The sequence below is a fragment of the Stegostoma tigrinum genome, chromosome 32, assembly GCF_030684315.1.
Source record: "Stegostoma tigrinum isolate sSteTig4 chromosome 32, sSteTig4.hap1, whole genome shotgun sequence".
Classification (NCBI taxonomy): Eukaryota; Metazoa; Chordata; class Chondrichthyes; order Orectolobiformes; family Stegostomatidae; genus Stegostoma; species Stegostoma tigrinum.
The window spans coordinates 6,711,768-6,737,491 of NC_081385.1; the positions used below are offsets into that span (position 1 = coordinate 6,711,768).

General features: G+C 41.2%; 1 protein-coding gene across 4 annotated transcripts in view; it reads left to right on the plus strand.

Annotated features, from left to right (window-relative positions):
* The window catches only part of zbtb16a (zinc finger and BTB domain containing 16a), a 256,217-nt gene that overhangs the window by 160,448 nt on the left and 70,045 nt on the right, over positions 1–25,724 (plus strand). For all 4 annotated transcript variants that reach the window (XM_059639023.1, XM_059639021.1, XM_059639020.1 and 1 more), the window contains one exon: positions 7,029–7,115. In XM_059639023.1, the coding sequence (XP_059495006.1) occupies positions 7,029–7,115 (87 nt within the window). The remainder of the gene's footprint in view (positions 1–7,028; positions 7,116–25,724) is intronic.

A 25,724-nucleotide genomic window follows, 5' to 3' on the forward strand; every position in this document is an offset into this window, starting at 1 on the left:
TTTGAAACTAAGCAGGGGAACTTTCTCCTGAGATAACAAAGTGTGGAGCTGGATGAACACAGCAGGCCAAGCAGCATCTCAGGAGCACAAAAGCTGACGTTTCGGGCCTAGACCCTTCTTCAGAGCTCTCTGATGAAGGGTCTAGGCCTGAACGAAACGTCAGCTTTTGTGCTCCTGAGATGCTGCTTGGCCTGCTGTGTTCATCCAGCCCCACACTTTGTTATCTCGGATTCTCCAGCATCTGCAGTTCCCGTTGTCACTGATAGAACTTTCTCCTGAGTCCTGGTTGATGTTTATTCCTTGATCAACATCACTGCCCAGATTTTCTGTTCATTGTCACTTGCTTTTGATGGAAGCTCACTGGGTGCAAATTGACAGTTGCACATCTTACCTTGGCATGTTTGGGAGCTGTGAAAAGTGCTCTGAAATTGCAACTGTTTTCTTTTCTGCTCTCGAGGTATTGAGATCATCTGAATGAGGTAGACGGGTCAGGTCAATCATGCAAGCAATAACTGTGCTCAACTTTGAAGGTACTTCTGCTACTTTTTTGATTACCTAACCACACTTCAAAGCTCAGTACAGATATGGAACCATGAAAATGCTGTGACAGTAAACAGTTCTGTGCTTCTGCCCACAGTTAGAGGTTGGCACAGGAAACAGACATTCCTGCAACTCCACTAATGAGTAGAATTAATTCAAAGCACAGATGGTTGATTTAAGTGCCATGTGGAGATGGCACTGAGAATGAAACTAATTGATAAATCTTTCACTTTTTAAGTACAACATTGCACCTGAGTTGAAAGAAGTTCACTGCGATATGGAATATGTTTCCATGCCAGCACCAAGTATTCCTAGCGCAAATCTTTTCCTGAGGTGTGAAGGAAATTTCTCTCTGCATCTACTGTAACCAGCCTAACTGTGCTAACCCAATTTGCGCTTTTGCAAAGATGGAATTCTAAGATTGGAGAATAATTACCAGTATGTTTTGTGCCTTCGAGATGTGGAGAGATGACTTCGTTAAGGATGCCATTCTTAGCTGGTCTGGCCGACATGTGACTCTAGGCCGACAGCAATGTGGTTGACTCTTAACTGACCTCTGGACAATTAGGAATGTGCAATAAATGCTGGCCTAGTCACTGATGCCCAAGTCCTGTGCATGAATAAAACAAAGTGCAAGCTGGCTCATGCTTGCAGCTTCCTGGAACAATTGAATACTTCAATTATAGCTCTGAAGGAGACCATTCGTTTAGTTGTGTTGACACACTCAGGAGCAATTTAGCCTTTCATAACTTCCCTGCAGCCCTATTATTTTCCTTTTTTTCAATTACTTATTCAAGTTCTTAAACTAAGTACAGGTGAATCTACTTCTACCTCTACTGCATTTGTGAATTCAGAGCAAGTGGAGGCTGTTTAGGCTCACATCTCCATTAAATAACATTGTGGCTATCTGATTACTCGACATTCGGGCAAGGCATTCCAGATCGTAACTACTCACTGCATAAAACACATTTCATCTCGTTCTTTTGTTAATCACTTTTAAGTTACATCCTCTGGTTCGGAACCTTCATTTTGGTGAAATGCTCATGTCTTACACGAGGCACCCTAAAGTCTTTCCCAGTGAAGATTGTAAATCTTAAATTGTTGGTGGATTTTGAACTGTGGAGGCTTGTTTCCTGTATGTCCCTTGGTGATGTTTGAATGGTTTTTAGCACTCTTTTTTTGTCTCAATTATACTCCATGCAACACATTTTCTGAAATCCCAAGTTTGATTCATCCCATGTAAAGCAGCATGCATTTGTATGTGAGATCTGGTATTCTGCAAACACAAAAAAGAGTTCAAGCCTTGTACATTTTTGCCCGAGAATTTGCGGTGCTGATAGTTTACATTTAACTTGGGCATTGTCATGGGGTAATCTGTTGACTGATCGTGCAGTTAGTACATATTTTGTCCTGTTGTTTAAATTGTTGTGATGTTCAAAATTTGGCATTCTTGTGTTGTGTGCTGAAGAGTGCAGTTGGAAAAAGCTTTGGCAACTCTTCTCTCTTTTTGGTGATATTCAGATCCCCAACTGGCATACCCATTCCCAGTCGGTGGGGAACAAAAAAGCTAATGGAATTTTTTTTTTCACCAATGTGTTGAAATAAAATTAATTGGTGTCAGTGTTAGCCAGGGCATGAGTTCAGAAATTTGATCAGACTGTTTTAGATTTTATGTAGACTGCCAAACATTGAGGGAAAACAACCAAATGTCAATCCAAACTCCATGATCGGACTCCCGTTTCCCTTTGCAAATGAAACTACTTTCAGCAAAGTGCCTCTGAATATTTGGTTCCTTATCTTGTCTTTCAATGTCCTAAGTTAGTGAAGAACCCATAGGTAAGACCACATAGATTTACATACAATGTATACCGCAGAAATGAGCCATTCTGTCTAACAGATTTGCTGATTTTTATCTGCCCTATATCATTGAACTTTGTCACAATCACCTCCAATTCCTTTGTCATTTTGTCCTTACCTGGAACGTATCTGTGCTATTCACCTTAACCACTCCTCCTGAATTGCTGATGTAAACCACACTCCAGGTAAATAGGATTCTTGAGTTCTTCATTGAATGGATTAAGGGCTATCTTTGAATTGGGGACCTGGTTTTGTCCTGAGAAAAAAACAGCTTGTTTCACTCTTTTTTTTTTAACATGGTGGATAGAAATTCTTGGTTCTGATATTGCTCTTGTAATTTTCTTTTTTTTTTGCTTCATTATTTTTAGAGAGTGGTTCGTGTTTGGAATGAACTGCCAGAGGAAGTGATGCATGTGGGTACCATTCCAGTGTTTAATAGACATTTGGCTAAGTACATGAATAAGAGAGGTTTGGAGGGGTATGGGCCAAGTGCAGGCAGGACTGGTTTAGTTTGGGATTATGGTCAGCATGGACTGCTTGGACCGAAGGGTCTGTTTCTCTGCTGTGACTCAATGTGGGGTGACACCAAGGCTGAGTATGCTGGCGGCTGATGAGATTTTTTTCAGGTCCAGTTAATTGGAAATGTAGAGCTTCAATTTTAGAAATTGAACATTTCAAGGGAAAGAGAAGATTGGGGGGGATGAAGATTTTGTGTTAGATACTGAATAAACAAACAGGGTTTCATTTCCATTATGGGGAAAATGTGGTAGATTATGTATTCAGACCTTGGGAAGGTATGAGTAAAGAACTCTGAAAAGAATCAGTAACCGTAGAGTTGAGAGATTTGAAGGGAGGGTTGGTAGAGAGGTCCATAATCATGTACGGTTATTTTGAGAGCATGAATAAGATTGGTTACCAAAAGGTACTGGAAAAACAGAGGAGGGAGATTTCCAATAAGAGGAAGCACAAGTGAGATATTTTTCTTGTCATAGCAAGTTATGACCTGACAGGAGGGTGGAAGCTAGTTAAATAGCAGCTAATGAAAGGAAAGGTAGGTGGAAGGGTAAATTGAAAGGCTGTGAGGAATTGGAGGGGGAGTGATTAATTGGATTGCTCTTGCAAAGAGCCAGAGGAAGCACTTTGAGCTAAATGACCATCTCCATTCCATGGAGATGAATCATTCCATGGTCTGGTGGAAAATTGAGCATATAGGTAGGATGGATATCAAGGGAATATCATGGATCTTGAGCTGCTGGGATATGAAATTTGGTTCTCTAGGATCAGATCCTTTTGAAGAGTAAAGGAAAGGTAAGAGATTAAGAATCGGACAAATCTTGAGATGATTGCTAATCCCATTATCTATCTTGGGAATGTAAGGTATAAGGGTTTGTCTTTATTGAATTATCACCATTAAGTGTCTGCATTTTGCTAGGCAAAACTATTTGAAGTTGTAATAAAATGTGAGGCTGGATGAACACAGCAGGCCAAGCAGCATCTCAGGAGCACAAAAGCTGACGTTTCGGGCCTACTGATTTTGTGCTCCTGAGATGCTGCTTGGCCTGCTGTGTTCATCCAGCCTCACATTTTATTATCTTGGAATCTCCAGCATCTGCAGTTCCCATTATCTCTGATACTATTTGAAGTTGTGGTCCTTTTCATCACTCATGGGCTTTTTGCCGCCTTGAGGCAATTTGCAAAAAATTTGTATAAACATTGGGTGGGATAAATACATGAATGTTGTCCCCCCCCTCCCAATTTACCATACTATCCCTCCTATGATTGTCTCTTACTGTAAGTAAGATGCACATTGGGATTGTGACGCATTGTACCATGTATTCCTTTAACTGAGTCAGCTGTTAATGAATGGTAATTTTGACTGTTACATTGTGCTTTCCTCTATCCATGTGTGAATGGCTCATTGTAGCGCCTCCGAGATCAGCTAACCAGTGGAAGAAAATGAAATTGCATTCCGTAGTACCTTTCGTGACCACAAAATAGCCCCAAAACACTTTATATGCATTTTTAAAGTGTTTTTGAAGTGGAATATAAGAAAATACCAATCCAGTTTGTGCACAGCAAGCTCTCAAGTAGCAATTGGGTAAATTTGTTAACATTAGTGATACTCACGGAAGGAAAATTTCATAGCCACCTCAGTTTAGTGCCTCAGGTGACAGTACTTGGAAGGATAGACCGAGATTTTTCAGAAGTAGAGTTTGAGCCCCTGGTATTTTGATACTGTGTTATCAACTGAGCTGCTGGTGGTTGCAATGCAGACTGGGCGGTATGTTTCCTTATGAAAGCAAAGGGAGAACATTACAGCTTTAGTTTTCTGTTTAATTTTAACATTACTCCAAAACAGTGAGAAACTGGGGTTATTTCTGATGAAGTAAAAGGATCATTGGGTGACCTAACCTTCCCTGTCCCAAATGTTCCATAGAGAGTTACTTGAAACACGTGAATGCTTTTAACTTTACATTCTATTATAACGGTTTTTTTTGATATGGTCTCACTTGGTGACTATTTTCTATCACATTGCCAGTGTAGTACTTTGTAGTCTCATTTTCAGTGAAAGATTTGGCTTGTTGATCAGATAAGCAGTTTCCTGTTTTGCTCATTACAGCCACAGTCAGGTTTAGTGACACAGACTTGATTACACTAAAATTCTTTTGATAATCACACCTACAGACACCACACCTTTTTCAAAGTTAATATGTGTCAATGTCATTTCAAAATTGTGTAACGCTTAGTTTTAATTCTGTACACATGCTTACCTTATTGAAAAGAAATCTGTTATTGTGAGAACGCTTCATGCTGTTCTAGCCAGGCATTGCCATGAAGAGTGAGCAGTTTAGCTTGGCTAACACTGTCATTCTGTTATTGACTAGGGCTGACCACTAACCACCTCGGGTCTGTGCTGGTATCTGCTGACACTGGACAAAGGCCTGGTTCTGTTTACATCATAATTGTAACAACTCAAATGCAATTTATTGACACAGAAACGGGCCATTCAGCCCAACTGGACTGTGGTGGTTTTCAATCTACACGCTAATTTCTTCCATGCCTTTCCTTTGTCGAGCCCTAACATTGTATCGCTTTTTATTTTTCTCTCGCTACTGTACCTATCCATCTGCACCATAACTGCACCAATGCTGTTCACCTCAGTCACTCTTGGTGTTGTAATGAGTTCCACATTCTCACCTGTCCCCAGGCGAAGGAGATTCTCCTGAATTCTTCTTTTAATTTTTATGTTTTTTCTTTAAATTCATTTATGGGATATTGGTGTTGCTGACTTTACAAATTCTGGTCTGGTGGTTGGAGTAAATATGAATGTGTTTGAGTAATATATATTGAGTAATAATCAATACATTGCCATGTCTAGGATGTATTTTCTGATTAATAATAATGCAGTATGAGTTGGCTTCATTTTTAAAGCCATCAAACTTGGTCAAGTGCTCTTGTAATTAGCATTATTAGCCATGCTTGGGTGGGCAACATAACCAGTTCTGTGTCAGAGGTTGTAGGTTCAAGCCTCAATCCAATGCAGTTGCTGCAGTGCAGTACTGTAGGAGTGTTGCAGTGTTGGACATACAAAATCTTAGACAAAACGTTGAACCATGGCTCTGTTTACTTCCTCGGATGGGCCAAAAACACAATTTTCTGCCATTTAGAAGAGCGGGGGATGTTCACCCCAGCTTCCTGCCCTCACTTATCCTTCAACAACTGCAAAGATTGTGATTGCATCATTTGTTTGTTTTGTTTGTGGGAGCTTGCTGTATGCAGGTTGACTCTTGGATTTTGTGTAACAGTACATTTACAAAAGGGACTTCATCAGCTGGAAAGCACTTTGGATCATCAGGACGGCATGAAAGATGCCTTGTGAATGCAGATTCTTTCTCTGTCACAGCATCGACACAGTAATCTCGTTTTATGACTGAATTCATAACAAATCCCTCGTGGGAGAGGGCGTAGTCTCAGAATTAAGGAGTGCCAATTTAAGACTGAGATGATGAATTTCTTTAAGGGTTGAGAGTCCTTGGAACTCCTCAACACAGCTGTGGGGGCAGAGTCCTTGTGTATATTTTAAGGCTGGGATAGATTCTTCATCTGGGGAATCGAGGGTTATGAAGATAATGCAGGAAAGTGGGTGTGAGGCATGTTGATCCTGTTTAATGGTGGAGCAGGCTAAAAGGCTGAATGGCCTAGTTGGTTCTTATTTCTTCTGGCCTTTGTAGGTAGGTCAGCTGTCAGCTTTCTTCTTTCCTTCTGCTCCCTCTGTCGCCTGGCCAGCTTTTGAGATTCAAAGTGAAATGGGTTTAGGTTGTCATGATCAAGCGCTCAGTCGACATTGACCTGTCATGTTGAATGCTGTAAATTTGACAGGTGGATAAACAGTTTGAGAGGCCAGAAAGATGCAGATATTTCAGGAATAAAATGTGTGCCAGAAGCGTTGTGTTACCGTGAGAGTTTTGGGCGTACACAAGAAACTGCAATGTGTAACTCAATCTATCTGCCTTGCAGCTGACAAACGATTTTTCTAAAAACTTTTCTCTTTGACAGATGTGTGCAGAGGTCCAATGGTATGTGTTATCTTAAACTTTTTGTTCTAAACTGTTCTGTTTTCTTTGTTACAGCAGGTGCAAAGGCCTTCGTTTGCGATCAGTGCGGAGCACAGTTCTCCAAAGAAGATGCCCTGGAAAGTCATCGTCAGACCCACACTGGTACTTTTTACAAAGCTTTCAAGCTTTACCTAGAATAGAGTATCTGATTTGGTTTTTGTTGCATCTCCCAAGTTTTATTGATGGAATCAAAGGCAACAGATAATTGGAGAACTTAAACTGAGGTCATTCCGCATTCATGATTGGAGTAATGATCAAAAGCTTTGTCATAGAGGTAGGTAACTTAAAAGGAGGAGCGTGGGGTTTGGAGAACAAATTCCAAAGGTTAAGATCTAGGCAGTAGAAGTGACTGCCAATGTTGGTGGGACAGTGAAAATTGCAAGAGGCCTAAATTGCTGGATCGCAGACATCCCTGAGGTGTTTTTAAGTTGTTCCTGTGAAGCAGGGAGTTGCTGGCTGGAGGAGCACCTTTGCCTATCTCTAATTGTCCTGATGGCAGTTGAGAGTGAACCATGTTGCAATGAATGTAGAGTCACATGTAGGCCAGACAAGGTAAGTATGGCAGAATTTCTTCCCGAAAATGCATTCCTGCACCGGCTGGGTTCTTTTCCCCAATGCCGGACAACACTTTCATGGTTATCACTGGACTTTTAATTCCAGATTTATTTTTAAGTGAGTTCAGATTCCACCATCTCCCATCTTACCAGAACATTACCTGGGTGTCTCAATTGAAAGTCTATCGAAAACACCAGCTGCAGGAGCGATCAAAAATAAGTGGGTTGGAGAGTTGTAAGGCAATGGAGAGATTTGATCATAAAGACGGAAGTTTTAAAATTGGGGGGATTACTGAACAACATACACTAATCATTTGTGATAATATGTGAACTTGCAGGAAACCTCTTCTAAAGCTCCAGAGGATGGAATTTAGTCTATGCTGTATTGCAAGTTATGGCTACAATTTTGCTATTTTAATTGAGGATGGTTGATGAAATTTAAAATTAAAGCTGAGCTTAATCATCATAGTTCCGCTGTGCGGTGTGGGGCTTATTATTGCTTGTCGATTGCAGCTACAGGTTTGCTTTTAGGGAACAGATTGTTTCCTGATTCATTTGCGATGTTCAGGATTTGAATATCCAGTTTACCGAGGGATGGAGAATAAATTTTCTACTGGAGCATTACGTCTTTAGTTGTTGAATATCTGGCAATATCATTGGATGTTCTATTCTGCCTCAAAGTGAGAGGAGAAAAGTTTAAGGGAGATATGCGTGGAAAGTTCTTTACACAGAGGGTGATGGGTGCCTGGAACGTGTTGCCAGCGGAGGTGGTAGACGCAGACACATTAGCGTCTTTTAAGATATATCTGGACAGGTACATGGATGGGCAGGGAGCAAATGGACACAGACCGTTAGAAAATAGATGACAGGTTAGACAGAGGATCTTGATCGGCGCAGGCTTGGAGGGCCGAAGGGCCTGTTCCTGTGCTGTAGGTTTCTTTGTTCTTTATTTACAGTATGTTTCCAAAGTGGTGATTTGTTAAACAATTGGATAATTCTGTGTTCGTTTGCTGCAAATTAAATGTGTTCTCAAAAGTGGTCCATAATATCAAAATCTGGTGCACCATGCACACAGGTAATATGATGCAGAGTAGCTTTCACATCTCATAACCACATTCCGTAGGATTACAATAAGTGGTGTTGCACTGTCTCCTTAAATTTGAAAAAGATTTTGAGCAGGGAGATGGTGTTTCAATTGATGGCAGTAATTGAGAAGAATCCAAGGGAAGACTGGGACAATGACCTGTTAAAACAACAAAAAATATAAATTGTACTTAGTACAAGATTTAAGAATTATCTCTTCGTTGCCATTATTCTTAGTATAATTGTTTTTGTAAAGTATGCTGTACCAGCAACTCATTCACATAACCTGCCTGATTCAAGATGTTTGCTCAATGGACAACTCATAAGTCTAGTTTTGATTGTATCAAAAGCATTATTTAGACAGGCAACATCTCCTATCTCCATTTTAAATAAAAGCATAAATATATTACGTTAAAAGGGGCTTGTTTAACTCAGCTCGACTGTGCACAAGAATCTGTTCACATCAACCAGGTAAAAGCTAAGTCACCGTTGCTCTCCTTGACCATAGAACAGCTGTCATTAGAGAGAGAGACATCTGGTAGTGGCAGTGACCTGATGGTCACCACACCTCAGACAAGGGAGAAGTTGAGAATGAAGGCCCTTCATACTTCAGCCAGTGTGGGAGTTGTTGGCATCACTAACTGACCACCGTGCCATGCGGGCCAGGAATGTGTGTCAAGGGATTGATAAATGGTTTCATAAAAGTCACTGGCACTTTTGTGGCATGAAAACTTACTTTTTGTAGTCCTCTCCTTTTAAAATTGGCTACTCCTAGAGCAAGTGACTTTTTTAAAAATCAAAGCTAAAGCATGTGAGATTCCAATTAATAGACCATTAGGTTTTTATGTCAATATTCTGTAATTGCCGCACCCTCTCTCCCATGTTGCAGAACAGAAGTAGACGTGTGCAGGTCATTGACAGCCAGCAGTTATGTTACTAATCAGTGTCAAGTTCGTAGAAAGACATACAAACTAATAATGACGAGTGACATACTTGGTGTTTAGTTGCAGCACTGCTGGTCAGTGAAGTTTCACTCTGTATTCTTGTAGCTTCAGTGTGGGTGAACTTTGCCATCTGTCTTTTACATCGCAGCATTGCACCAACAACTTGCGTTTCTGTAGTAATTTCCAATGCTGTTAAGGCGTGAAAGTAGCAACTGCCAAGCAATATTTCCCCCTGGGCCCCATATAAGGTGATATTTAGGATAGGTGACTAATCTTGGTCAAGAGGTAGGTTTTAAAGAGCACCTTTAAAAGAAGCAAGTGGTGAAGTGTATTACAGAATGAATTCCAGAGCTGAGGATCCAGACAGCTGAAGGAATGGCCACCAATGAATATCAAACATGTGTAAAGAGGTCAAGATAGCGAAGTGCAGAGACCTTAGAGGGCAGAAGGAAATGCAAGGTGGTAGCAAGGCTTCAGGGAGATTTGAAAATCAGAATTTTGAAATCTGGTTATAGCTTGATCAGTTATGGCAAACCGTAACTAACTTCATAAACCTATCCTCTTCTGAATGATGTAGCGCAGTGTTCAAATTTTAGTCAGCATTGCATTGGGAGTGAGTTTCTGCTGAGGTTTATGACTTTATTGAAGGTGAAGAGTGAGAGGGAAGTAGGATATGGCCAGATGGGATCAGGTTTGGTTCCAAAATCTTTGCAGACTGTGAAACCACCCAGAGGATCTAAACTTCTGTCTCTCTTCTGTGGTACTTTGAACCCAGGACAGTTTAACCAGAGGAGACAGACTGTATTTGAAGGGAGGTCTAAATCCAAACTCAAGTGTGGAATCAATATTTCAGTGAGCGGTTAATGTATAAAATAGGGTCCTGGGGGATATGGTGGAAGGAGCATGGATTGATTAATTCAGATATACCTTGGTCTTATCTCTGGAAGTAACAACTTGGGATCCAGTTTATGAACAATTTGAAATTTGACATGCTGTGACTTTAGCGTGGCTTGGCTTGGGGAGAAATGCATGACTTTGGACGCATCGTCTGAAAGCTCTTCAACACGGGAGGCCTTTGTCACCTTGTGTCTGGGTCTGTAATATACTAAATGATCAATCATAGTGGAGTTGTTGGCTAGTCACAATTATTAGATCATGCAAATATCCGGATAGTAGAGGGCGGACTTGGATGGATCTTGGCCTCTCTCTTTGTATTTGTTCAATTCTCCGGTTCCTATTGGAGCCGTGCCTGAAATTTGGGTGGGGGCCGGATGGCACCCAGTGATAGAGTAGGAACCAATTGATGCTGCAGTGAGTGGGAAAGAGCAAAGCATTGCTGAATTTGTTCAGCTATGTTCTAGTTTAATCGGGGATGACTTCCATTTACATGAAAGCAGAGAGATTATGGGAAGAATGACTAAGTGATGATTTAGGTTTCCCACATTATTGCTGCCAGTGAGGCTTTGTAGAAATTCTTCCATGACGTTCTCTAGTCTTTGACAGTCCCTGATGAGTTTCAATATATATAGTAACCACATTACTAACCTATAAATAGGCTTCTTGTCTAGTATCAGTTTTGGTTGCTTGATTGACACTTTGTAATACGCAAGCTGCTGAAATTCAGTTGTAGCATTAAATGAAATTTTCTTAATGGGTCTGGGGAGAAAAACTTTTGAAGTTCTTTAATTTGAACACACCCATCCTGACTGCCTACTGATTTTGAAGTTAGTTGCTCAATTAAAATGTAGGCAAATGTGCCTGAACTATTTTTAATGAGTTTTTGTAATCCTTTTCTAAAGTATGTTAAGTGGTTCTGCTTTTAATATTCTCATTACTGAGATGAGCTTTCAGTTGTGACAGAAGATCTACATTTTTGAGAGTGAACAGTGACAGGCTTCATTGAACGTAACTATATGGAGAGGATAGACATCTTACTTAGAGCCCAAAAGAACCCGTTCCCTGTCCGTGAGATCTGATGGCACAATGATGTAGCTGATTTTGCATGTGATCACTTGCCATATCCAGAGTAAAGATACAATTTCTTTAGCCCACATCTCCTTAGCTATGTTACGTAACGTAGGAAAGCCAATACAACAAAATTCTGTTTTGCTGCCGGTGTGTTTAGTTGTTTGTGTGTTAAATAGTAGGTCCCTCATTTGTGTGGTCCTTTTTAAAAAAAACCCTAAATGCTCAAGTCACCCCCAAAATCCCAAAGAGCCTAACAATCGTTGAAGCACTTACAAAATGTATCCACTCTGCTAACACAGGAAATTCAGATGCCAAATTGCACATAGCAAGCCCCCAAAAACAGCAAGGTGATAATGGCCGAGTAATCAGATTTGCAGAGATTGGTTAGGTGTTGGAGATAAATGAACCTGCCCTTTCCTGTCAATAGCATCCCAGGCCATTTAGCTTTCATGTGAGAAATGTTTGAATGTTGTTTGAACTTTGAATGTTTCCAAGAACAAGTTAGATATGGTTCTTAAGGCTAAAGGGATCAAAGTGTCTGGGGAGAAAGTAGGAACAAGAGACTGAGTTGGATGATCAGCCATAATCATACTGAATGGTGGAGCAGGCTCAAAGCGCTGAATGGCCTACTCCCACTCCTGCTCCTGTTTTCCATGTTCCACTGGTACCTAATATTTGAAGTTAAGTTCTCATCTTGATGAATGCAATAAATAAGAATAATTTGCTGAGGCTGTGGGAATTTTGAAGAGCTATGTGGCTACTGCTAAAAGGGTTGATTAAGTCCCCAAAATGTGACACTATTAGCAAGGTTTATAGTAGCAGAATCGGAGCTGCCGCACTTCCAAAAACAGGTCAGGTTACTGATTTGTGGTGATATCCTCCGTTTATTTATAAATGTTCTGTCGTGATTTTGCGCAATTTGAATTGTGCAAAGCTTGCAAAGGAAACAAATTCACTCAACCGTTTTTATTTTCTCGCCTCAACCTCCTGAGTGCATTTTTAGTGATTGAGAACTCTTTGCTCTAGTTTTGAACTCTTTGACTGACTGACTGACCAGTTGCTATTCTTGGGCCATGATGAGTCAGTAGCTTTTCTAAAATAATTCCACTTCTGCAATTCGATAGGAGCTCCAGTTCCTCGAGACTAATCTGTTTTGTGTTGATGTGATGTCAGGCCTTTGGTGCTTGGAAATGAGATGCCAGCACTGGAAGGGTATTGCTAACCTGCGCAGCATCTATTGTAGTTCACCGAGCAAATGCAAGAGCATTCATCACTCATGAATGGTCAATCAGCCCCACAAATGGGAGGGAGCTATTTACAAGTCTCTGTCAGAGCCCCATGTAGCATTAGAATAGTTTTCGGGGCTGTACGTGTGCATCTAGCACAAAAATGCCAAGCACGTGCTGAGAGATTAGAATGGTCCCAAGTTTAAACCCCTAGCGTGACCAGCGTTAGTTGTGATAGTGATAGAAATATTGTGACTAACCTGTTGCCACTGGGTTAAAGAAAAGGGAGAAGACCATTTGAATGTGCATCCTTCAAATTAAGGCACTTGGAGTTTAGAGAGCAGGTGAATGGACATTGATGGAGATCAGGATCGGATTCTGAAAATGCACTCTTATCTTGGCTCGGCTTGAGTGTTAAGAATGGGTGTCAGGCTGTAAAATAAAGAAAAAACTTTGAATATTCATGTCACACTTTTCACTAGTTATGAGCAGCCGTGAAAAGAACCATGTAAGTGATTTGGCCATGACTCCAATAAGAGCAATGATATAACACTCTGGGATTGATTATGACCACTGAGAGAGCAGGCTGGAGCATTAGTTTGATGATACAGATCTAAAGGACAGCACCTACAGCAGTGTTCCCTCAGTTCAAGCACTGAGCTGCCAGCTCACATTTTGCTCAGAAGTCATTGGGGTGATTTGAGCTCAAGCTTCCGACACACAGCATGTGTGGCACTTGTTAGGCACAGCTGGCGTGAGCGAGGCTCCAGTGGATTGTCAATTCCAACAGATCCAATCCACAACTTCTCTCCAGAATAGGGGGATCTCATTATTGAGGGGCAGAAGGAGGCTGTTTGGCCCATCCTGTCTATTGATTGAGGTCTCTGAACATTATGACTTATAGAACATAGAACATTACAGCACAGTACAGGCCCTTCAGCTATTGATGTTGTGCCGACCTGTCATACCGATCTCAAGCCCATCTAACCTACACTGTTCCATGTATGTCCATATGCTTATCCAATGACGACTTAAATTACCTAAAGTTGGCGAATCTACAACCGTTGCAGGCAAAGCGTTCCATTCCCTTACTACTCTGAGTAAAGAAACTACCTCTGATATCTGTCCTATATCTTTCACCCCTCAATTTAAAGCTATACCCCCTCATGCTCGCCGTCACCATCCTAGGATAAAGACGCTCTCTATACACCCTATCTAACCCTCTGATTATTTTATATGTTTCAATTAAGTCACCTCTCAACCGTCTTCTCTCTAATGAAAACAGCCTCAAGTCACTCAGCCTTTCCTCGTAAGACCTTCCCTCCATACCAGGCAACATCCCAGTAAATCTCCTCTGCACCCTTTCCAAAGCTTCCACATCCTTCTTATAATGCGGTGACCAGGACTGTACGCAATACTCCAAGACTTGGTGCTATTCTCCTGCCATTTTCCTATTGGCCTTGAAAAATATCTCCATTTAAATAGTCACCTGATATTCACTTGAACTTGTCTCTGCTACGCTTCCAGGCAGTGCAGTCTAGACCCCCAACAATTCAGAGTAGAGTGTTTTCTTGCATCACGTTTGCTGTCTCTTTTTGCTGCAGTCCACAAAACTTCAAATGTTTGTAAAACTGTAGTAATGGTTAATATGTAGCATGCCCCAGGCAACTTTAAAACTAGATTGCATCATAAGTTCTACCATACAATTTAGCTCTGTTAAATCACTGAGATTCTCTGTGAGGAACAACATTTTCAATCAAGCTAACCTCAGAAATGAAAGGTTGGCAGCAGTCTGATTGACAGTGAAAATACCAGATGGTGCTTAAAACCCCAGAGGGTTCTTCAAGGGAAGAAAACCTGCCATCGTTCCCTCATCTGGTCTCATTGTGATCTCCGTTCTCTTGTCGGAGTTGGTCAAATCGAGAGGATCATAACTGTAAGACGGTCAGTGATCAATATAGAGAAGAATTCAGCAGAAAGCTCTTTACCCTGAGATGGGTTAGAATCTAGAATTTACTCCCATGTGGATTGCTTGAGATAATAGGATTTGAGAGGAACAAATAACTTTCATGTTAGAAATACCATCACTCCCCCCTCTGCAGGAGAGGGGATCCAACTATCTCCCATTGACATTCAACAGATCAACTGAAGCCCTCACATCAGTAGTTGCTGCATTTGCTGCAAGGCAATCTCTGATGGTACCTGAAGCCTCAGTTAATGTGGGTTGCACCAATGTAGAGTTCTCATGATATGATCCAGTGTCTAACTTATTGTGCCATTCTTTGTGTAACAAGTGCTACATGTGTAAGGAAAGATACACACCAAACAGAATGTTGCATAGTTTGATCTTACTTCATCATTCACTTTGGAAGCATATGTAGCATCAGGATAGACTGATTTGGCACCTACCTTTTTCAAATTTCTCTTTGATACATATTTCAATGAAAAGCTGTGCCCTCAGAGCCTACAAAAAGCAGAAGATTTTGAGCTCTTTTGAGATACAATTACACTAATTCTAGTTAATTAACTAATGGAGCTCCAAGTGTTCCATTCTTGTAAAAATATAAGCACAGTCCCTCATACACGCTGCTGTGTCTGCATTTTTTTGTGAAAATAATAAAAATGTTCATTTAATGTTTTGCTCCTTTGGGACTAAACATTGCATGGACAAAATGTACACTGCAATGTTTACTTGCAAATGGATACAGAATGTCCAGGCATGTGCCTTCAAATATCAAAGGGGATTTGGATAATGTTTCTGTGATTGTGCCAGGCATTTCATTGGGAAAGAACTGGAGACCAGCAGCAATTTACTTTAATGTCAAGTGTAACATTGACAGAAACCCATTACATATTTTCTGTCTTTAAAGTATTAGTATTCTCGTTCTTGGATATGAGTGAAACACAATCACATAGTCAATACCTTGCATCTGGATGCCCTGTCAACTTTTCCAATTGGAAATTGCCAGAGCCACCTTTAGAATGGAAAACTGCCTGCATTAAGCCATTGTAGTTGCAAACTCTCCATTTTTAATTAGCAGGTTTGCTTGAAAATCTGTCTGGAATAAGATGTATGTAGTGGAATGTTAGGGCGGCCTAGATCCTAAGCTCTGGAATTCTCATCTTAACCACCACTGTTTTCTCTCTTCCCCCCTACCTGTGAGCTGTCTCTCTGTCTCTCTGTCTCTCTGTCTCTCTGTCTCTCTGTCTCTCTGTCTCTCTGTCTCTCTGTCTCTCTGTCTCTCTGTCTCTCTGTCTCTCTGTCTCTCTGTCTCTCTGTCTCTCCTCTCCCACCAGCCCCTCCTCTTTTGAGGTGCTCCTGAAAATGTCACACTTTGGCCGTAGCCAGTTGTCTCCTCTTCAATCAAAGCTCTGTTTAATTGTGCTCCTGTGTGGCACCCTGGGATATTTTACTGCATTCAAGATGCTAAATAAATACAGGTGGTTACAAAATAAAGAAAGCAAAATTAGGGAGTGTTTTGTATTATTTATGAACAGGCTATAATTTTATTTCTAGCATTGATAACACTTTGGTGTGATACTCTCAGTTAAATCTTTTAAATTAAATACAATATTACGTTTTTTGCAACCATTAGAGTAATAAATGGTGTTGGGAATAAGCTCCGATTTCATATATGACAAATAAAATTTATTTTAATATTTTTATTTAAAAATAAAATGTCAAGTAAAATATAATTTGAAAACTCCCTCATGGTTCTGCTTGAAAATGTGCTTTAACTTTCTGAGACAGAATGTTTCGAGGTTTAGTGACACACCTGACCTTGGCCAGACCAGCATCCTAGTCCATCAACATTACTGGGCTAGGGAGCCAGCAAAACCAGCTACATGTGTTATATATTGTGATAGCAGCTTCATGATCTATTTACATTAAAGATAGTGGTGTCAGTCTTCTCAGACCATAGAGCTGCTCTCATTTGGAAGAGAGGACTGGTGGTGATTTAACCTGAGGGTCACCATGCCAGACAAACGGGAGAGGTTGAAGAGAACACTTCCTGGTAATCTCAGCTGGTGCAGGAATTCTGATCATAATGTTAGTGTCTCTCTGTGGTGCAAACTAGCTGTCTAGCCAACTGAGCTAAACTGACCCCAATATGAACGTACAAACACGTAAACACAGACAGACAGTAGCTGTTTGGTGCCTTGAGCTTCACCATTCAATAGGATCAAATCTGACCTGACTGTAACCTCAATCCCACATTCTAGCCCTTCCTGATCACCTTAGATTCTTTGCAAACAATGGAGTTGACCCACCTTTGCCTTAAAAATATTCAGCTCTCTATGAAAGAGAATGCCACAGACTGACAATCAGAGATAAAGGACTTGCATTTGCTGTTTCACCTTAAGTCCTTTAAAGGATATGCTCATGATGTCATCACCATATAGCTTGTGATCCAGTGGTATAAAGCTCTTTGCCTCCATCTTACTGAGCTCTGTCCTCTTGCAGCATGGCACACTGAAAATATAGGAGATCCAAACTGCTTGGCTCGAGTCCCACATGCGAGGAGGTGATGGTCAAATAGTGTTATTGCTAGACAATTAATCCAGAGACCCAGTTAATGTTCTGGGTACATCTGTTCAAAACCCACCGTGGCAGATGGTAAAATTTGAACTCAGTAGAAACTTGGAATTAAAAGTCTAGTGATGACCGTGAAACCATTGTCAATGGTCAAGAAAAACACATCGGGTTCACTAATGGCCTTTAGGGAAGGAAATCTGCTGTCCTTACCTGGTTTTTGCCTCCATGTGACAGCAGACCCATAGCAATGTGCTTGACTCTGAACTGTCCTCTGAATTAGAGATGAACAATAAATGCTGGCTCAATGAATGGCCACATCCTGTGAACGAATTAAAAAAAACTGCAAAAATCTGAACTTTCTGAAAAAGGGGCTGTTTTATAAAATCCTTTCTTTGACTCCAATTAAGTTTTCAGATGCCATCCCTGTGGACAAATGGATGACAAATCCCTTAATGGTTTTTTGCTCCCATCCGAAGTATACCTAGGAACACTTGCAGCTGCAGATTACAGGTTTCAGGCCAAGAATTTGTTGATGCGTTTGACTGTTGCCTATTACAACAAAAAATGCGACAGATAAGATGTTGTGGCTTTCCTTCAAAATAGTACAGGAAGAGGGGATTTGCTTTCTTCTTTGGCTTTAGAAAAGCCTCGGCTGATTGTGTGGAGCTTGTCTTTAGTAAAAAAACCTGGATGTTTTCTGTTTCTCTTCATTTGCGTGGAATGTAATTGACAGTGGTCCAGGCAATTTAATATGTGGTCATGGTCTTATTTGCACAGAGCTCTTGCACAATAGGAATTGTACAACTGGATTTTGATAGCTGAGGAATATTGATGTCTATATTCGGGAACATAGTAAAATCGCAGCAATGGCCTGGGGCTTGAGGAGGAGAATAAATACTAAAATGAAGAAATGTCCTAAATTGTTCTTGCCCTGGAATTGCAATCGACTCAATCTAATTCAGAAAATATTTCTCACTGGGACCTGCCTTGAAAATGTTGCTTTAGATATTTCAAGAGCACTCCTTTTCCGATGTTTCTCTCGAGTTGGCAGCAAATGCCATCTAATCTCTGTGCAACAGTCAACATAATGTTTTTTTTGGTATTTCCACATTCCTATGTTAATTTTGTTCGTTTCCTCCATTTCTTTCTGTCCGTTCCTGGAGATGCTAACACAGTGAAGTACAGTTGCTTGCCTGACAGCCATTGGTTCTTCACTAAAGTGGTAGCTTTCCTGGCCTGAGGCTGTGTGTCAGAATGTGGCCATGGTGTGAGAGAATCTCTGCTATTGCTGTCCTCACTTGTTACCTGCACATCGCCACTAAGCTACCCCTAATGGGAATCGGGAGATGACTCGGAACTATGTTTCATTTTGTAGCCCAGGGGTGTTTTGGCCAGTTCTATCAGTGACAATGGGAACTGCAGATGCTGGAGAATCCAAGATAATAAAGTGTGAAGCTGGATGAACACATCAAGCCAAGCAGCATCTCAGGAGCACAAAAGCTTTGGCCAGTTGTTTTGTTTTCCTTTATTCATTCACGGGATGAGGGCCTCGCTGGCTAAGCACCATTTATTACCTGCTCCCAATTGCCCAGAGGGCAGTTCAGAGTCAACCATGTTGCTGTAGGTCTGGCGTCACTTGAGGCCCAGACTAGGTAAGGATGGCAGTTTCTTTCCCTAAAGGACAACAGTGAACCAGATGGCTTTTTCCAACCGTCGACAATGGGTTCACGTTCATTGTTAGACTCTTAATTCCAGATATTCTGTTGCATTCAAATTCTACCATCTGCAATGGTGGGATTCGAACCCAGGTTCCCAGAACATTATCTGGGTCTCTGGATTGACAGTGCAGCAATAATTACCTCCCCCCAGTGGCCCTACTGTTGTGCTGGTGAATTCCCATGACCTTATACAGACTGCAGACCAAACAGTGTATTCAATTGCTCTGAGGATATTTGAATTCAAATTTGTTAAAATGATAGTGAAGAGCAAAATGGATGTAGGTGAGAGATGAGAAACTTCAACAGGGCCATGACTCTCTTCTGTCCTCTGAGGGGGCATTCAAGTAAGGTTGTAACATTTACTCTTCCCACCTTCAGTGAGAGAGGTGATGGGAAGCACTGAAGAAGGTGCCGAAAAAAGATTGAGGTGGGCATTATTGAATAGAGAAATTGTACCGTTTGGGGAAAAACAACCAGCTGGGACTCTGTTCTCCAGAAAAGAGAAGGCTGCGGGTGATAATTGAATAAATTGAGGCATAATAAATACAGGAATGAGGCGTTCATTAAATAATTACTTGAGCACACGTACAGTCACCTTTTTACGCTTAGTGTTTACTCAAAGGCACTGCCAAAACACTTATTAAACCTGGTGATGGTTTGTAGAATTAGGAGAGCTACATTTGTAAATTTTTGACTTTGCGAATGCATTCAAACCTGTGTAAGATTGACTCCTGTTCTCTTGCTTCATCAACTGGCTGAGAGAAGTTTAACACTTGAGGCCCCCTGATAAAGGACTTTACAATTTATGAAGAGTTTGATGGGGTAGATATTGAGAAGCTGTTTCCAATTGTGGGAGACAGCAGAAACCGGGCCCATACATACAAAAGAGTCACTGATAAACCCAGTAAAGAATTTGGGTGAAACCTCTTCATCCAGGGAGTGATTAAAATGTGAAACTTGAAACTGAGCAGTTGAGTTTGATCGCATAGACCATTTTGAAGTTTGGTAAACGCGCAAGATTGAAAGAGTGTATATATTAAAAAAATGTAATATGATGAGGTGGCTGAGAGGAGGCTTTTGTGGAGTTGAAAATACATGTAAAGCAATTGCATGATATAACCTATATTAGTGCTGCAAATTGAGTGCTATCTTGGAAAGGAGTGCAGAATTAGGTCTTGGATGAATGATTTATCAGGACGAGTTTATCATGAAGAAAGGAAAATTTGGGGTTTTACTTTCATGCTTGTTTATATTAAAAAAAATCTAATTCCAAAATGGTAGCTATTACAAAATGAGGGGGCAAGAAGAATGGAGATTAGATTAAGAATTACTGCTGCAAATTAGAATAATAATTAACACAGGTCTCCTAGGATCTGGCTCAAACCATTCAAGTGATTTTAATTATGACATGTATATCTTTTATTGTAAAGGTCAGGGCTATCAAACACTAATGTATTCCAAAATAGTTACAGCTAATCAAAGGGTAACTACCATTTACTTTTAATGAAATGCATTAAGGATGGTAAATGTTAGCATTTAATTCCTTTTAAGTGAAAGTTTGTGTTTTAATATTATTGGAGGTGAAACATGTTCTGTTTCAACAGAAAATGTAAGTAGATGTTAGAAATGGCTTGTTCAAAACTCTTAAGACAAAAAAGGTTATGACACAGATTTTATGAAAGAGTTGAACTTAATTGAATCTCTTAGACATTCAAATCTCAATTTCTTTGTCAAGCTCAGGATATTGCATGAGTGACAAGAGGTTATGTCCCTGTGTTCTTTCTCTTTCAGTGAATCAGCTGTTAATATACCACATTTAGAATGAATCATTACAATTATTTCCCCCTCTCCATAGCCCAGGGGCACTGCTCTAATTGTGATCAGCCTGGAATCAAATCTGAAATCTTCATGGGTTTTGCATCTCCTTGTAGTTCAGGTCAATAAGCTTTGAGGTATACTTTCTTGCATCGTACCTTGCATTGATATTGCAAAAATATTACCTCTGTCCAAACGTTCAAAAGCAGCATCTTCAAAACTGTGCATTGCACAGCCCTATTAAAAGGTGCCTGGTGTGAAAGTGTTATTAACACTGCCAGATGCTGGCTTGTAATGAATATCTTCATGTAATGAGTTTGGTTCCAATATCCATACAGTCATCAATAACATTATCCCTTTCACATGTTAACTAAATACTGTTGCCGTCTGTCTCTAATGCAATGACCACAATGCAGACTGCATCCTGTAGGTGCACAATCATTGCTGTTACAAGCAGAGAAAGCGCAGATTTTAGGAATAATGCCGAGTTTTAAGCAGCTCGATAGCGCCTTGTTTTCATTGTTGGGTTCGTCATTTTTGATTTTCTCAACATGAGCTGAGTTTCTTTGGAATCTGTACAATCCAGGAACAATGTAACCTGACTTGAATCCAAGGGAAGGTTTAAAGCTGGTGGCCATCTGCTTTACCTGTTGAAAGATGAGCTTATGAGTAGTACGAGCTGGAGATACACCAGATAATTCCTTAAAAGACAATAATGCAACTTTTTCAATGAAGTCAACATAGAAGAAGAAAATGAAAGATTAAACATCATTAAATCTTTAGAAAGGACTAAAACAAAATTATGGGACAAAGGACAGAGGGAGAAATGCAGAAAAAAAATGCCTGAGCAAACACTGGTTAAATGTTTAAGTATTTATTTTTATGTTTGTTTTAATCCATTTCATCTCAGAGTTTTACAGTTTTAGTCAGGTTATTTCTGAGGTTTATGCTGTTAGTTGTCTTTTTCTGGCAGTTGTGAACAGGTGGGTAGTGCACTCACCTGGGCCAGGAATAATTACAAGACGCCCATTTGTGGAAACTGCACACATCTTTCACACGGTTACGCACTAGAATTAGAGAGCTAACGTTTTGATGGTTTATCATTCGTGTTTTCAAATTGAAATATATTTATCTAGAATGAAATAATGCAGAAAAGAGGCCATTCTGTGCAACTTGACAATGTCAGTGATTGTGCTGCGCATGAACCTTCTCCAGCCCTTCCTCATCTAACCTGGTCAACGTGATTCTGTTCAACTGCTTCCTTGTGTTTGTCTGCCTGTCATAACGTAATCTGTTCTGCCTTGTTGAGAGAGCGTGGTGGCTTAGAGGATTGCAGGTTAGTGTCTGAATCAAAAGATTTGGAGTCCCATTCCAGAACTAGGATGCAAAACTGAAGGTTGACACTTCAGTGCAGTTTTCCATTAGCCATTGTCTTTCAGATGAGATGTTCAGCTGATGTCCCAACTGCCTATTATTGGCTGGATACAAAAGATCCAATGCTACTATTTCAGGGACAAGCAGGGGAGTTATCCCTCTGGCACGGTGGCTCAGTTGGTTAGCACAGCTGCCTCACAGCACCAGGGACCCAGGTTCAATTCCAGCCTCGGCTGATTGTGTGGAGCTTGTCTGTTCTCCCCCCTGCCCACGTGGGTTTCCTTTAGGTGCTCTGGTTGCCTCCTGTCCAAAGATGTGCAGGTTAGGTAGATTGGCTATGGTAAATTGTCCATAGTGGCCTATCCATCTAACCTACACATCACAGGATGTGGGGAATGTGCAATGATAGATTAGGGGAGTGGGTGTGCGTGGGATGCTCTTTGGAGGGCCCGTGTGGTTTGATGGGTCAAATGGCCTGCTTTCACACTGTACGGATTAGCGAGTTTTGAGAAGATTTGTAGCTCAGGTAGTGGTTCTGGATGTGAGTTTGCTCACTGAGCTGGAAGGTTAGTTTTCAGATGTTTCGTCACCATTCTAGGTAATATCATCAGTGAACCTCCGACGAAGCGCTGGTGTTATGACCCGCTTTCTATTTATCTGGTTAGGTTTCCTTGGGTTGGTGATGTCATTTCCTGCGTTGGTGATAGCATTTCCTGTTCTTTTTCTCAGGGGATGGTAGGTTGATTTGGAGCCAATGTGTTTGTTGATGGAGTTCCGGTTGGAATGCCATGCTTCTCGGAATTCTCGTGCGTGTCTCTGTTTGGCTTGTCCTAGGATGGATGTGTTGTCCCAATCAACCCACTATCACTCGTATCCTTACGTACAGATGAGGAAGGACTCCACTTTGATTAGGACAACACATCCATCCTAGGACAAGCCAAACAGAGACACGCACGAGAATTCCGAGAAGCATGGCATTCCAACCGGAACTCCGTCAACAAACACATTGATTCGGACCCAATCTACCATCCCCTGAGAAAAAGAACAGGAAATGACATCACCAATGCAGGAAATGACATCACCAACCCAAGGAAACCTAACCAGATAAATAGAAAGCGGGACATAACACCAGCGCTTCGTCAGAGGCTCACTGATGACGTTACCTAGAATGGTGACGAAACGTCTGGAAACTAACCTTCCAGCTCAGCGAGCAAACTCACATCCAGAACTGTGTAGGGATTCTCTGATTATCCTGAGAGAAGATTACTAATCAACATGTCAGAGACCAACTTTCTGATCGTTATCACATTGCTATTTGTCGGATGATACTGCTGCATCTCCAACGTTACAACATTACAATTTGGACAAACATATGGACGTACATGGAATAATGTAGGTTAGACGGGCTTCAGATCGGTATGACAGGTTGGCACAACATCGAGGGCTGAAGGGCCTGTACTGTGCTGTAATGTTCTATGTTCTTGTGCTACACTTCACAAAGTACTTCACTGGCTGCGAGCACTTTGAGACATCTTGGTGGTAACAAGTTTCATATCCTCCTCGAACTCCGATTTGGACTTGCTCAGGGTTATCACCTCATTATGGCCCTTGATTAGTTTAGATTTCCCTACAGTGTGGAAACAGGCCCTTCAGCCCAACAAGTCCACACCGCCCCTTGGAGCATCCCACCCAGACATATCCCCCTATAACTCTCTCACCCCTAAACACTACGGGCAATTTAGCATGGCCAATCCACCTCGCCTGCACATCTTTGGACTGTGGGAGGAAACTGGAGCACCCGGAGGAAACCCACGCAGACACGGGGAGAATGTGCAAACTCTGCACAGACAGTTACCCGAGGCTGGAATCGAACCCGGGTCCCTGGCGCTGTGAGGCTGCAGTGGTAACCACTGAGCCACCGTGCCACCCTTTATTTGGTCTGTCTTTACAGTCAGCAACATTGGTATGTTTAAACATTCATAGCCTTGTAGATCTCTATCAGATCAGCCCGTCAGCCTTCTCTTTTCTGGAGTGGAGCCTTGTGACAATTACTGTGTCACAGTTCTGGTATCAACTTTGAATTTTTTTTCAGGCCTTACAGTGTACTCCTATTTGCTGCATATTGTATAAGAAAATACGATCGCTTGTATTGCAGCGTCCAACTTGCAGCCTGAGTCATTACATCATGTCACTTTATGGAAGTTATAATGAATGTGCTGGTCATACTCGATCCCAACAATTAGCTTCTGAAAGGTATTTTCTGATCGACCCATAATTACACGCCTCTGGAGCAGGTGGGACTTGAGCCCAGCCCTCCTGACTGGGAGGCGGGTACACTATCAGTGTACCACGAGAGCGCGACCCCCCCCCTCCCCCGCCACAATTGACTTTTAATTATTACCCATAATGCACTGCCTTCCTGTCTCAGTTGGAAAGCAACAAGACTCTATCCAATTCGTTGATGTTTGTCCAAGTCCCTGTTTCCCCCCGACCCCTTTTCAATTTCTTATTTCTTTAATTCAATTTAATTCATTTTCTTTAGCAAAGAAAAATGTTTCAAGAAATTGAGACCAAAAAAGTGTCTCTTTTTCTTCGGGGCTTCACAGAGCAGAGCCCTGGAGATCCCAGGCCAATGTCAAAGAGTTGGTATCCATTCTCTCCATTTCACAATGGAATCAGCTGGTATATATTGTACCTGTGTAATATTGGAGGGATGCTGATCTTACCTGGTGGTTAGGCTTTCTTCCACCAGTCAAAGACTAAGTATCGCACTTCGGTCTTTGAGGGAGGGAGTTACAAGAGCAGGCACAGACTCTCATGCAGTATCTGGGTATGTCCTGAACGAAGATGCAGCTGTTGTGACTTATTGCTGCTTGATGTTTGCTGCTTTTTTTTTTTGTGTAATGGGTAAGTGAAGAGGAGTACACAACATCATCCAAGGGATGAATATTAACAGGTGGCCTCTTCAATTGGCTTTGAAATTGACCCTTGTGAAAACACTTTGGAGGCAGAAAATGGACAAGATAGTGGAATATTTGGAATATTTCAGCTGCGGCGGCCCATGTTCCTGTAGTAATGAACTGGAGAGTGCACATGTTTATCCCATTCTCAGTTGAATTGGGAGTTTGGTTTTAACTGTGCGCTTGAAACCCTTGATAGGGGCTGGAGGGTGGAATCTAGGTCAACAACAAGGTGTTCCCACTTGTCAGGGAGACTAGACCTAGGGGTCATAAGTAATATTGGTAAAAACCATTAGCATATAACACTAATAACTAGATTCAAAACATCACCTTGCTTTCTCTCCATGGACGCTGCATGACCTGCTGTGATCTTCAGCTATATTTTTTGTTTTAAGTAACTAAAACTCTAATGTCCTTCTCAGCTTCCCCTTACACGCACAGATAAGCAGGGAAAATAGAGTATTGGCAAATGTAGACAAAATTGGGAATTTGATGTGCTTTGCTTGCTGGTTCTGATTTTGAGGTGGTGCAT